Below are 14,087 nucleotides of genomic sequence, written 5' to 3'. Positions count from 1 at the left end.
CGCGCTGGGCCTGGCTTGGGCTTTGGGGCACCTCGGGCCGTGCTGACCGCCCGCCGTTGCTGTAGGTTCCACGCCCCCTCCCGGCCGTGCGGTGCGCAGCGGCCTCTCTGCCCGCGGGCTCCAGGCCCTGACGCAGTCCCCGCTGCTGTTCCACGGGAAGACGCTCGCCTCGCAGGGCAAGGACGCCCCCGGTAAGTCGTGGGAGGGCCCACACGTGGGGTGGCCTGGGCTGAGCGCAGGGCTGCCGGGCAGCTGCGTTTTGCAGGAGGCGTAGGGACAGTGCCGTGCGCGGTGCCCACCCAGGAAACCCACAGTCCTACCAAACACTTGAGGTTCCTGAAAGCGGTGGCAGGCGGCGCACGGGGCAGTCCCTGGGGGCTGAGCCGTTCCTCCCGTGTCTGCGCGGCCGTGACAGGCCGCCCGCAGCCTCGGAAAGCGCTGAGCCTGTGCTGCAGGTTAGACGGTTCCTCCGCGCTGGTCAGGGGAGCAGGAGGGGCCGTCCGTGGTCCCGCCCCTGAGGCCACGGCAGCCTACGAGACCCCACGGACCTGAGACAAAGCAGAGCCGGTGCAGGCGGGGCGGCGGGGAGTCGGGGAGGCCCAGCCTCTTCTGCGCCCTCAGCTGCCCGTCTGCCTGGCTCTAGATGAGGACTCGGATGTGTTTCCCGCCACGGAGGACTCCCCGTTCAGCCGAGCCTTTTCCAGGACCCGCCCCGTCAGCAGGACGTACTCGCGGAAGAAGCTGATCAGCTAGAAGGGGGCCGGCAGGCCTCTAACCAGACACTACAGAGCTGCCCGGCCCCTCCCTACACACGGCCGCTGCTCCCTGGGCGCGGGAACGCTGTCTGCACGGGGAGCAGGTCCCACAGGTGCCCGTGGGCACCAAGGAGCTGGGGGCTGGGTCCCAGCCTCAACCTCCCAGGCCCTGGGCTGCCCCTGAGGCTGCCTGGGGGGCCGGAGCCAGACGGGCCCTGTCAGGTCAGGAGCCCAGTCCAGGCCCGCGACCCGCGGCCTCCCTTGTCTTGAAGGGAAGGACCCCAGGACAGGCCGGGGCGGCGCTTCCCTTCCCTCCGACAATAAAGTTACCTCTGTACTTGGTGTGGCGTCTGTGAATGTTCCCGCCGGCGCCTCACTGACCTGCCCTGAGCTTCGTGGGCAGCCACGCAGGGGTCTGGCTGTGCCCGAGCCGTCCCCGCACAGGCCTCGCGCCACTGGGGAGACGCACCGCACCGGGTCTCGGAGTCACAGCGTCCCCAGCCTGACTCGCTTCCGAGCTGCTGTGTCCCCAGCTGCTTCCATCACACTCAGCGGGGAACCCCGGTTCTCAAGCCGTTGCTCTCATTTATTATAAAATGGTTTCACAAAATTCTACAAAACGTTCCCCCATTTTCCCAGGTCCGTGTGCCCATCTAGACACGGCCGTCCTGTGGCCGGTGCAGGTCCCGAGCCCGGAACGGGCCAGAGGTGGCCGTGGGCCCCGCAGTTGGAGGGAGGGGGTGGCGGGATCCGCCTTAGAGGCCAGTTCACGCGGCCGGTGGTCATGGTGAGGCGGCCGCACGCGGCACCGTACCTGCCAGGCCGGCCCCAAGGCGCGGCGGGACTACAGCGGGTGCCTCCGCACGTCGATCATGCCCGGGCTGGCCCTCCGCCGCTCCCGCCGGGGCCTCGCCAGGGGCCCGAGGTTCCAGGGCGGCCCCGCCTCCCCCCCAGGGAGCACTCGCCCCAGGGGGGGCTCCGCGGCCTCCGGGGCGCCCTGCTCCTCACCGCCCAGGCTGGAGCGCTTCCACGTCAGCGGGAGCGGGGCGTGCACCAGGTCCCGCACCTCCTCCCGGGCTCGGGGGGCGCCCTCCGCGAGGGGGGGCTGCCAGAGCTCGTCTTCGTTTCCAGGCGGCTGGCGGGTCTCCGGGCACAGGACCTTCTCCCCACCTGTCACGGACGACACCCTCGTCAGAAAGGGGGTGGCAGCCTCTCCTCAGCCCCAGCTCCCGCGCCCAAAATGACCCGGGGGGGGGGGGGGGGCGCGACCCGCCATGGGCAAGGCCCCGAGCGCTCACCCCGGCTCTGGCCCGCGGCGCTGCCCCCGCTCAGCCTCTGCCTCAGCTCCTGGTTCGCCCACACGTGGCGGCCCAGCTCCCGCTCCAGGGCCTGGATCCTGCCCTCGTACTGCCGCCTGCTGTCGGCCAGCCCCTCGCCCAGGTGGTCTGGGGGGACAGAGGGGAGGGTGGCGGGCGGCAGGCGCTGGGGGGCGCGGGGGCGGGGGCGCGGGGCTGGGAGGCGGCCTCACCTCGGCTCTGCTGCAGGAGCAGCTGCACCTTCTGCTCGTGCTCCTTCTGCTGCAGCGTCAGCTGGCGGTCGGTCTCCAGGCGCTGCCGCTCCAGCGCCGCCTCCAGCCAGAACACCAGCCGCTGCTGCTCCTCCAGCTGCATCTCCAGCTCCGAGAAGGCCACCTGCTGCTGGTGCTGCTCCTCGCGCAGCGTCACCACCTGCCGAGGCCGCCGCCCAGGCTCAGATCCAGGCGCCCTCGCCCAGGGGCAGTGCCCACCGCTAACAGATACTGAGAAACCGCAGGCCTCAGCCGCCTCACGGCACTCCAGGCAGTGATTCCCAAGTCAGGAGTGTCACTGGCCGTCCCCACCTCCAACCTTAGGGCTGCAGGGGGCCAGGATTTCCGCCTCCACACGGACATGTGAGCCTGTCCTGTGTGTGGCAGGAAGCTGAGCAGCATCCCTGGCCGCTGCCCCTACTGTTGTGACAAAGCCCCGCAGACACCTGTCCCCTGGGGCCGGCAAACTCATCCCGCTGAGAGCCAGTGACGGGCAAAGGCCACCCTGAAGGTGCCAATCAGGCGGGGAGGGCAGGGGAAGGGAGGGGAGGTGGGGGTGGAGGAGACGGTCTGTCTCACTAAATAGAACAGGCTTTGCAGCGGTTCTCAACCTGTGGGTCGCGACCCCTTTGGTGATCAAACAACCCTTTCACAGGGGTCGCCTAAGACCATCCTGCATATCAGATATTTCCATGACGATTCATCACAGTAGCAACATGACAGTGATGAAGTAGCCACGAAAATAATTTTATGGTTGGGTCCCAACATGAGGAACTGTATTTAAAGGCCAGAAGGTTGAGAACCCCTGCTTTAGAGAGAGAATGAGGCGGCCGGGCTCCGGGCGGAGCGGGCTGGCGCTGCCCCACCTTGTCGAAGTACTTGCAGAGGAGGGCCCTGGTCTCGGAGGACGAGAGGTAGCTGAGCTTGGCCATGAGGTTCATCTCGCACTGCGACAGCAGGGAGGCCGAGGCCCGCAGCACCCGCTGCCGGGAGGTGATGGCCTCGTTCTTGTACTCGATGGCCGCGTCCAGGGCCTCAATGGCCTCGTCCAGCTGGAACAGCGTCCGCTCCTCCTGCGGGGACGTGGCATGCGTGGGGTGGGGGTGACCTCCGGGGTCTTGGCATGCACGGTGGGGGGTTCCCCATTTCCTAAACAACTAAGTCCTAGCACACAGCCACAACTGACCCCTAAGTGTCCCCTTGCCCTGGGCTGTCACAGCCAGACCCTGGGGAGGCTGGGGCTCTGCCTCTGGGGGGCTCTGCACTCGGGGAGCTGGGAGTACCCTACTCTGAGGGAGGGCCTGGCAGGACTCATGCCCACAGGGGAGCTGAGAGGTGGGGCGGCGCAGTGCACGCAGGATTCGGAGTCCGGTGCAGATGGAGGGAACGAAGAGCGGCAGCCCCGGCCCGTGTCCCCGACCAGGGCTAGAGCAGGGCCGTCCGGTCCAAGCTCCAGCCCCACCCTGTGGGCCAGGCCGGCGTACCTCGGGCGACAGCAGGCCGCCCTGCCGCAGCTTGCCGTCGATCTCCAGGCGCTGCTTCAGCAGCGAGTCCTTCTCCTGGCGCAGGGCGTCGATCTCCCCGCGAATCTGCTGCTGGCTCTGGGCGCTGCCCTGGCGCAGCTGCCCACTCTTCTCCGACAGCTCCCGCTCCAGGTGCTCCAGCCGGCTGGACACGCGCACGATGTCCTCGGTCAGGGCCTGGGCGGCACCGGGCGTCAGGGGAGGGGCCACCTGTCGGATGCTAAGCAGGCCTCTCGGTCCTGCAGAAGCTGGACTGGGGGCGGGGGCAGGGTTGGGGGCGGGGGGGGGGGGGCAGAGACGGCCGGGAGGGTGCGGACAAGCGGAGGCTGAGGCCCTCCTGACGGGGACACATGGACCAAGGCAGAGCGGGGTGGGGGGTGGCCCCTCACTGAGGTGACTTGAGTTTGTGATGGGAATTATGGGAAATTAGGGGCCAAACCCCAAAGGCCTTTCCGGGAGCCTGAAGTGGGAGGAAGCGAGGGCTCGAAGGACCACAGGACACGGATAACCCAGCAGCACCCTGGGCCCTGCACCCGCTGCTGGGACAGGCTCGGGGCTCTGCGTCTGACACCCCTCAAATCCCACGGCAACGTGAAGGGGGCCCAGGAACATCCTACTCCCCCAGGGAACCAGGAAGCCCGGGGGCCAGGGCGCTGCCTCCTTGGGCCCCTCACCACCCACCCTGTCTACCTGCTGCTCCTTCTGCCTGGGCAGTCCCCGAGCCGGGGTTACAAAGGGGGAACAGCCCAGGGCGGTTTGGCTCAGTGGATAGAGCGTCGGCCTGTAGACTGAAGGGTCCCGGGTTCAATTCTGGTCAAGGGCACATGCCCAGGTTGTGGGCTCGATCCCTAGCAGGGGTCATGCAGGAGGCAGCCAACCAATGATTCTCATCCTTGCTATTTCTCTCTCTCTCCCTCCCTCTCCCTTCTTCTCTGAAATCAATTTAAAAAAATATTGTTTAAAAAAGGCCCCAACCGGTTTGGCTCAGTGGATAGAGTCAGCCTGCAGAATGAAGGGTCCCAGGTTCGATTCCGGTCAAGGGCATGTACCTTGGTTGCGGGCACATCCCCAATAGGGAGTGTGCAGGAGGCAGCTGATTGATGTTTCTCTCTCATTGATGTTTGTAACTCTCTATCCCTCTCCCTTCCTCTCTGTAAAAAAATCAATAAAATATAAATATTTTTTAAAAAGTTAAAAAAAGAAAAAGGAGGGGAACAAATTGTGGGGAGGGTACTTGGAGAGGTTCCACCCTGGCAGCAGAACCTGCAGGATCCGTAGGCTTATACAGCCCAGCAGGGCGGGTCCCACCTGCCCGGACTCAGGGGCGGCCCCCACCTGCCCGGACTCAGGGGCGGCCCCCACCTGCCCGGACTCAGGGGCGGCCCCCACCTGGCTGGACCGCAGGCGCTTGCTCTCCAGCCCCGTCTTCTCCTGCACCAGGGCCTCCTTCTTGGCCAGGATGGCCTCCCGCTTGCGCAGCTCCTCCCCCAGCTCCTCCAGCGCCCGCCGCTGCTGCAGCACCTTCTCCATCTCCTGGTCCAGCCACTTCTTCTGCTCCTCGATCTTCTGAGGGGGATGGAGGGGGCGGGGCGGGCGCTCAGCGCTCACGCCTGCTGTGCGGGCAGCACCCACTCCCCAGGTGCGGCTGTGGGTGCCCGGCGCCCACCTGCTGCTGCTCCAGGGTGAACACCGAGCCGCTGCTGCCGCTGCGCCGCTTCCTCTGGAACGCCGCGATCTCCTCGGTCTTGATGCGCAGGATCTTCTGCTGCTGCTCGTGCTTCAGCTCCAGCTCCTGCGGTGCGCAGGGGAGAGGCTGGGGGCGCGCAGGGAAGGGGCTGGGGCACGCAGGGAAGGGGCTGGGGTGCACAGGGGAGGGACTCGGGGAGCGCAGGGGAGGGGCTGGGGGCGCGCAGGGGAGGGGCTGGGGGCGCACAGGGGAGGGGCTGGGGGCGCACAGGGGAGAGACTCGGGGAGCGCAGGGGAGGGGCTGGGGGCGCGCAGGGGAGAGACTCGGGGACCGCAGGGGAGGGGCTGGGCGCCGCAGGGGAGGGGCTGGAGGGCCTCAGGGGAGAGACTCAGGGTCCACAGGGGAGAGACTCGGGTGTACAGGAGCACGCGCGGGGGGCCGGAGGGGGGCACAGATGGGGCGCACAGGGGAGGGGCTGGGGAGAGGGCGGGGCCAGCTTCTGGCCGGAGCCTAGGTGCGCCTGCCCCTCCGGACTCAGCCCTGCACAGCCCCCCCCTCCCCCCCCCCCCCCCCCCCGGCCCCACACCCCCGGCCCCATGTCGCTGGGACCAGCGCACGAAGCAAACACTGGCAGGGCTCCTACAAGGTGAGGTGCCCGCCGCCTACAGGGCTGGTGACCCTGGCCTTGACTTTCCTGTAACCCCCCCTCCCCCCCGTTTCCAGGGAGAGACCCTCGGGAGGGCCGACCTTGACGCGGTGCTGCCGCTTGCTCATCTCCGTCTCCAGGCGCCGCTTCTGCTCCGTCTCCTCGCGCAGCCGCCGCTGCAGCTGGCCCTGCTGCTGCCGCATGAGCTGCACGTTGCGCTCCAGCTCCCGCAGCCGCTTCTCGCTCTGGGCCGACAGCGACGCCAGCCGCTCGGTCGCCTGCTTCTTCTCCCTCAGCACCTGCGCCCAGCACAGCCTCCGTGGGCCGAGCGCCCCGCTCAACAGGGGGCAGGACCCAGGGAGAGGAGCGGGCGGAGGGACAGACAGACAGACGGGAAAGCGGGAGGATGGGCCCAGCCGGTGTGGCTCAGTGGATAGAGCAACGGCCTGCCGACTGAAGGGTCCTGGGTTCGATTCCCGTCAAGGGCACATGGCTGGGTTGTTTGACCAAGGACACACAGCGAGAAACTGGCAGAGCTGGCATTCAAACCCAAACCCCTCCCAGAGCCCGTGCAACTTGACGGCTCTACTGATGGTGTCCTGGCCGCCCGACTGAGCAAAGAAGGAATGAAGGGTGGATGGACAGCTGCAAAGACAGAGGGACTGCAGGATGGATGGACAGAAAGGTGGATGGGACGGATCATGGAAAGATGAAAACCAGGATGCAGGGATGGATGGAAGGGAACAGAAAGAGGGAAAGGTGAAGGGGTAAATGGACGGTTAGTCACATCAGCTGATAAGCACGGATTAGAGCAGGCATGTCAAACTCGTGGCCCGCGGGCCGCATGTGGCCCACAATGAGTATTTTTGCAGCACAGCCAATGTATGTAAGAAATGATGTGCCGAAACCGGTTTGGCTCAGTGGATAGAGCATCGGCCTGCGGACTGAAAGGTCCCAGGTTCGATTCCGGTTAAGGGCATGTACCTGGGTTGCGGGCACATCCCCAGTGGGAGATGTGCAGGAGGCAGCTGATCGATGTTTCTCTCTCATCGATGTTTCTAACTCTCTATCTCTCTCCCTTCCTCTCTGTAAAAAATCAATAAAATATATTTAAAAAAAAAAAAAAAAAAAAAAAAAAAGAAATGATGTAATAAAAATTTCGCAACTTAATTTTCACAATATCCTGTTTTACATAATTTTTAATGACGACCTACCCTAATGACTGGTTACTATTATCATGTTGCATTCATTTCCCTAACGCGCCTTACGCACAGGCGCACCATTCCTCTCCACTAATACCGGCAGCGAATATTTTAGCCGCCGATGGCCACGTCATTAGTCCTGGACGGCCGTGCTTGGTGGGCGCCACAGGAAATGTTTCGCTCTCGGAGAACAAGAAAAACAGGTTTATTTGCCTGACGCTTATTCAATTGTGCAGTTATTCAGCGTCTGATTAGCTAATGTTCAAGAAAAATATTAATTTTTATTAAAATGTTCTATTGTATGTGACCGATGACTCGTTTATCTCAGCGTGTCTCTTTGCGTTCAGCGTGTCTCTATCGAAATAAACCCACATTTCTATGAACACGGAAGCTTCTGTTGTTTTGTGGCCACATCCACGCAAACCTTGTTTATTGGGCCCGTGTGAGCCTGTGAGTTTGACATGCTTGGATTAGAGGGCCGCAGGCTGCGGGGGGACAGAGGGACGCAGGCTGCGGGGGGACAGAGGGAAGATGGGCGGAGAGGAAAGGGAATGGGAGCTGGAAGGACAGACGGACGGACGAGGGCAGGGGGGGAGGCTGCATGAGGAGGGTCCATGTTCTTCCCACACCCACGGCTCACCCTCCGGGTGGGGGGGTGGGGTGTCAGCAGGACCTGCCTCCCCTCCTTGGCTCTGCCTAAGGCTGAGCCCACCCCTGGCGCTGCGGCCCCGACACAACACCAGCCTCAGCCTGGGGGCCCGCAGGGCGTCCGCACCGCAGCCCAGGACCCGCACGCGGCCTGGGCCCCACCGCTGCCCCCCGGGTCCCACACGGACCTGCACCTGGCTCTGGGCGGCGGCCACCCGCCGGCGGAACTCCTGCAGCCGCGACCGCTCGCCCGCGTCCTGGGGCTCCCGGCCCTCCAGCTCCCGCAGCTGCCGCTGCCCCTCGCTCAGCTCGGCCCGCACCCGCTCGGCCTCCTGCTCCAGCTCCCGGATGCGCTGGCTGTGCTGGCGGTTCAGGGCCTGGGCCGCCTTCCCTGGGGAGGGGCGGGGGGGGCGGTCAGCACGGGCGCCCGTCCCCCACCGGACCGTCCGCTGGGTCCCCTGGGAGGCTCCCCCGACCCGTCAGCCACGGACACACACCCGGGGGTTTGCCCAGCCTTTGATCCACCAAAACCATGATCTACTCAGGATTTCGCTTTACACTGACTCACCTTTAATTTTTTTTTTTAAATATATTTTATTGATTTCCCACAGAGAGGAAGGGAGAGAGATAGAGAGCCAGAAACATCGATGAGAGAGAAACATCGATCAGCTGCCTCCTGCACACCCCCCACTGGGGATGTGCCCGCAACCCAGGTACATGCCCTTGACCGGAATCGAACCCGGGACCCTTCAGTCCGCAGGCCAACGCTCTATCCACTGAGCCAAACCGGTTTCGGCAAACCTTTAATTTTTTAAAAATATTTTTTTATTGATTTCAGAGAGGAAGGGAGAGAGAGAGAGAGAGAGAGAAACCTCAATGATAAGAGAGAATCACTGATCGGCTGCCTCCTGCACGCCCCCTACTGGGGATGGAGCCCGCAACCCAGGCATGTGCCAGGACGGGAATTGAACCGTGACCTCCCGGTTCATAGGTCCGCGCTCAACCACTGAGCCACACCAGCCCGGCTCGACTCACCTTTTAAATCAGCCTCATCCATAACAGTGACCCCGGGACACTGGATGAACTAGCATTTTTGGCAAAAACGTGCTAAAATGAATACACACCGGAGCCTGCACACACTTAAGCCTCTAAAACGAACTTCATGGGCAGGGAGCGTGGAGGATGAAGGGCAGGGCAGGTGACACCACGGGGCAGCAATCGCATCCCCGGGATATTGGGGTTGGCAGCACCCCACAGCGCGGCTGAGGGGTGAGAGGAAGGGAACGCCGGAGGCCCGACCAGCGGACGGGACGCGGGGAGCACATCTGGAGCCGGAGCCAAGCTGCCAGCGAGCGGCACACGGACGAGGCTGAACGAGGGAGACGTGTGCTTACGCCCCGGACACCGAGGCCACGGCTCTGAACGAGGTGCGAATGGCACTCGGTTTGGAAAAAAGAAAACGTCCCCCAAAAAGCTGAAAGCTGTGGCCCGAGGTGACACGTCTGGGGTTGGCTTCGCGGTATTTCGGGGGATGACGTCAGCATGGCAGCGGAGTGAGAAGACTCCAGGGACTACCCCTGAAATTTATTTTATTTTATAAAATGTATTTGTATTGATTTCAGAGAGGGAGGGAGAGGGAGAGAGAGAAAGAAACATCAGTGATGAGGGAGAATCATTGATCGGCTGCCTCCTGCACGCCCCTCACTGGGGATCGAGCCGGTAACCTGGGCACGTGCCCTGACCGGGAATTGAACCCAGGACCTCCTGGTTCATAGGTCAATGCTCAACCACTGAGCCACACCGGCCGGGCTCGCCCTTAAATTTACAAGTTGGACAACTAGAGCTCAATGAAGGACCCTCTGTTCAACACACGAGCGTGCCCGACACATCCCTGCGCTGGGACGTGGGAAGGTGGGCGTTGGGAACCAGCAGTGGGAGCGGGAGACACCAGGCCGCGCCCTCACACCACCGCCTGGAGCCGAAGTCGGGCAGAGCAGTTTCCCCAGAGAAAAGGCATCGCCCTTCCCGCCTCCCATCTCCCCTCACAAGGGAAAGGAAAAAAACACGCCTCTATCCGCCCAAAGCACAACACAGGTTCCCAGCAATCCCTAAAGCTCCAGTCACAAACACCCCCCCCGCCCCCGTGGCGTTTTTCAAAGAAACAGAACCAAGAATCCACAAATTCATATGGAACCACATGAGACCCGGAATAGCCAAAAAAAAAACCCTGGAAAAGAGAAGAAATGAGCCCGGCAGGTGTGGCTCAGTGGTTGAGCATCGACCTACGAACCAGGAGGTCATGGTTGGATTCTCGGTCGGGGCACATGCCCAGGCTGCGGGCTCCATCCTGTGTGGGGTGTGCAGGAGGCAGCCGATCAATGATTCTCTCTCATCATTGATGTTTGTATCTCTCTTTCTCTCTCCCTTCCTCTCTGAAGTCAATAAAAATATATTTAAAAAAAGAAGAAGAAAGTGAAGTTATTAAACTCCTGACTTCAAACTACACTACAAAGTTATAGTCATTGAAACAGCATGGCATGGCAGAGAAACAGGCACACAGACCAACGGGACAGAACTGAGAGTCCGGGGGAAACCCACGTGGATACGGGCAACTGGTTTCCCATGAAGGAGTCAAATCATGCAATGGGGCAAGCGAGGCATCTTCAGCAAACAGTGCTGGGAAACCTGGGAAACCGCCCACAAAGGCATGAAGCCAGTCGGCGTCCGACACCACACACATGTGCGCGCACATGGAGACCAGACGTGTTCAAAGAGGGAGGGCTGTGGTAGGTGTGAAAGTTTCTTTTTCATAAACGTAATGGGAACGACACACACAAAAACCAACACTGAGACACAGAGCTTAAAAAAAGAGGAAACAGGAGAGAAGTGTGGAATACCACCCAGCAGAAACAGGCGGGAACACACAGGAAAAGAACCGACGCAGCCCGGCCAGCGTGGCTCAGTGGTTGAGCGTTGACCAATGAGCCAGGAGGTCACGATTCCATCCCCGGTCAGGACACATGCCGGGGTTGCGGGCTCGATCCCCAGTGGAGGGTGTGCAGGAGACCGTTGATCAAGGATTCTCTCTCCTCATTGATGTTTCTATCCCCATTCCCTTTTCCCTCCCTCTCTGAAATCAATAAATCCTATATAATAAAAGGCTAATATGCTAATTGTCCCCTGCACCAGGAATTCGACCAGGGGTTGCGGGTGGCCGGTCAACCTCCTGTGTCCTCTCCCCAGCGCTGGCCTGGCCCGATTGGCCCCAATCCGAACGGGGTGGGCCAGCCAGACCCCGGCCGTGCACGAATTCATGCACTGGGCCTCTAGTATGTATATAAAACAAAACACAAACAAACAAACAAAAAGAACCAATGGAGGCACCAAGCTTCCGGAAAACAAAGGATAAATTGGGCATAGCAAGTCCTCATAATCACTAATTACTCTAACTGTAAATGAACAATTCACCATAAAGAGGCAGAGAGTAGCAGATTGGATCAAAAAACAAAACCCAACCATACGCTGCCTACAAGAGACGCCTCTCAGCTGCAAAGACGAAGGCAGAGACAAATTGGAAGGGTGGGAAACGATTTCCTAAGCCAGGGGTGGGGAACGTCCGGCCCGCGGGCCGGATAAGGCTCCAGATATCATTTGGTCTGGCCCTGCCCAGGCATTAGGGACGAGTTAATTAAATGTTTGACCGAGTAGAGCAGGCTAATTTTTAAGTTGATAATTCTGTATGGCCCACAAACGATGTTATAAACAGCCAAACGGCCCTTGGGAAAAAAGGTCTCCCACCCCTGCTATAAGCAAATAACATCCACAGGAAAGTAGGTGTAGCCATACTCATATCTGACAAAATGGATTTCAAGACAACAGGGGGCAAAGATGAATATCCTATCTAATAAAAGAGAAACATGGTAATTGGCGTACGACCGCTACCCTTCCCATTGGCTAATCAGTGAGATATGCAAATTAACTGCCAGCCAAGATGGCGGCCGGCAGCCAGGCAGCTTGAAACTAACATGAGGCTTGCTTGCTTCAGTGACGGAGGAAACCAACGTTCCCCGCCTGCCTTGCCAGCCTCTGAGCCTGCAGTTTAAGAAACACTGTAACAAATATAGAAGCTAAACAAAAACCCAGAAACCTGCTTTCAGAGAGCCCGGGATCTCAGAGCTGGAGTTATACATTGTTTCGATTATAGAACCTAAATAAATCAGATACCTGCTTTCAGCAGCGGAGGCCTAAGAGCTGGAGCCTCAGAGCTAAAGGTGGCCCAGAATAAAAAAAAAGAAAAAAAGGAGCAGTTGGGAGCTTCAGTCAGCCTGAAAACAGCCCTCAGCCCCTCACCCAGGCTGGCCAGGCACCCCAGTGGGGACCCCCACCCTGAAGGGTGTGTGACCAGCTGCAAACAGCCATCATCCCCTCACCCAGGCTGGCCAGGCACCCCAGTGGGGACCCCCACCCTGATCCAGGACACCCTTTAGGGCAAACCAGCCAGCCCCCACACGTGCACCAGGCCTCTACCCTATATAGTAAAAGGGTAATATGCCTCCCAGCACCGGGATCAGCGTGACAGGGGGCAGCGCCCCAACCCCCTGATTGGCCCTGCTCTGTGCGTGACAGGGGGTGGTGCCACAACCTCCCCATCCACCCTGCCTTGAGTGTGACAGGGGGCGGTGCCCCAACCCCCCAATCGGCCCTACCCTGAGCGTGACTGAGGGTGGCATCGCAACCTCCCAATCCACCCTGCTCTGTGCATGACAGAGGGCGGTGCCCCAACTTCCCAATCGGCCCTGCTCTGAGCCCGACCAGGGGCTGCACCTAGGGATTGGGCCTGCCCTCTGCCACCCGGGAGCAGGCCTAAGCCAGCAGGGTGTTATCTCCCGAGGGGTCCCAGACTGCGAGAGGGCACAGGCCGGGCTGAGGGGTCCCCCTTCCCCCCCCAAGTGCACAAATTTTTGTGCACCGGGCCTCTAGTCTATTTATATAAAAGGCTTATATGCAAAGTGTCCCCTCCGGAGTTTAACCGAGAGACAGGGAGTTTAGTCACTCGCTATGACGTGTGCTGACCACCAGGGGGAGGCACGGAACGAAGGAAGGCCCCGGCCGGCAGCCGGCAGCTGGGGAAGGAAGGCCCTGATCACTGGCCAGGCCTAGGGACCCTACCTGTGCACGAATTTCGTGCACTGGGCCTCTAGTTTTATAGCGATAACAGGGACACTACAGCAAGAAAACGTAACACTTCTTAACATATATGCATCCCACCAGGGAGCATGGAATATATGAAAAACTACTCACAGAACCAAAGGGAGAAACAGATCAAGACACAATCATAGCTGGGGACCTTAACACTCCACTGGCAGCTCTACACAGATGATCCAAACAGAAAACCAGTAAGGAAATATCAGCCTTTGATGACACCTTCAATCAGCCTCCATTACACCAAATGGACATACAGTGTGGCCTTGACTTACGAGTGTCCCGACTAACGAGTTTTTCGAGATACGAGCCGTCTCTCGGCCGATTTTTTGCTTTGAGTTGCGAGCTAAAATTCGGGTTACGAGCCAGCTTCAGACACCCCACCGCTAGTTGGCGCAGCAAACGTCACAGTGAACGCCACAACATCAGCCCAGCATCGCGTGTCTCACTCGTTCACAATGGATTTGACATACGAGTAATTTGAGTTATGAGCTCCGTCACGGAACGGATTAAACTCGTAAGTCAAGGCCCCACTGTACTTGACGTTTACAGAACCTCGCATCCCAGAACGTCAGATTATACCTTCTTCTCCAGCACACATGGGACATTCGCAAGGACAGACCATATGCTGGGTCACAAACTAACGTCCACAAATTCAAGAAGATTGAAATTATACCTTGAGCCCTAGCCGGTTTGGCTCAGCGGATAGAGCACTGATTCCGGTCAAGGGCACATGCCTGGGTTGTGGGCTGATCCCCAGTGTGGGGCGTGCAGGAGGCAGCCGATCCATGATTCTCTCTCATCATTGATGTGTCTATCTCTCTCCCCCTCTCCCTTCCTCTCTGAAATCAATAAAA

At 60.4% G+C, this 14,087-nt stretch overlaps 2 protein-coding genes across 3 annotated transcripts in view; one reads left to right on the top strand and one right to left on the bottom strand.

The window, feature by feature from the left end:
* TICRR (TOPBP1 interacting checkpoint and replication regulator) overlaps positions 1-1,027 on the top strand; it is a 49,996-nt gene extending 48,969 nt beyond the window's left edge. The window contains exons 21-22 of the mRNA XM_036355721.1: positions 66-191; positions 644-1,027. Coding sequence (XP_036211614.1) covers positions 66-191; positions 644-753 — 236 coding nt within the window. The 3' untranslated portion in view covers positions 754-1,027. The remainder of the gene's footprint in view (positions 1-65; positions 192-643) is intronic.
* A 152-nt stretch (positions 1,028-1,179) lies between these two features.
* KIF7 (kinesin family member 7) overlaps positions 1,180-14,087 on the bottom strand; it is a 28,127-nt gene continuing 15,219 nt past the window's right edge. Inside the window, exons 11-19 of one of the 2 annotated variants that reach the window (XM_036355722.1) lie at positions 8,217-8,419; positions 6,280-6,477; positions 5,512-5,637; positions 5,235-5,411; positions 3,807-4,022; positions 3,189-3,395; positions 2,284-2,482; positions 2,054-2,200; positions 1,180-1,925 (exon numbers count right to left, since the gene is read on the bottom strand). In XM_036355722.1, coding sequence (XP_036211615.1) covers positions 1,600-1,925; positions 2,054-2,200; positions 2,284-2,482; positions 3,189-3,395; positions 3,807-4,022; positions 5,235-5,411; positions 5,512-5,637; positions 6,280-6,477; positions 8,217-8,419 — 1,799 coding nt within the window. In that variant the 3' untranslated portion in view covers positions 1,180-1,599. The remainder of the gene's footprint in view (positions 1,926-2,053; positions 2,201-2,283; positions 2,483-3,188; positions 3,396-3,806; positions 4,023-5,234; positions 5,412-5,511; positions 5,638-6,279; positions 6,478-8,216; positions 8,420-14,087) is intronic. The other variant, XM_036355723.1, reaches the window with a different exon arrangement.

Source organism: Myotis myotis, unplaced genomic scaffold (assembly GCF_014108235.1).
Source record: "Myotis myotis isolate mMyoMyo1 unplaced genomic scaffold, mMyoMyo1.p scaffold_m19_p_23, whole genome shotgun sequence".
Lineage (NCBI taxonomy): Eukaryota > Metazoa > Chordata > Mammalia > Chiroptera > Vespertilionidae > Myotis > Myotis myotis.
This window is presented reverse-complemented; position numbering and strand designations above follow the sequence as displayed.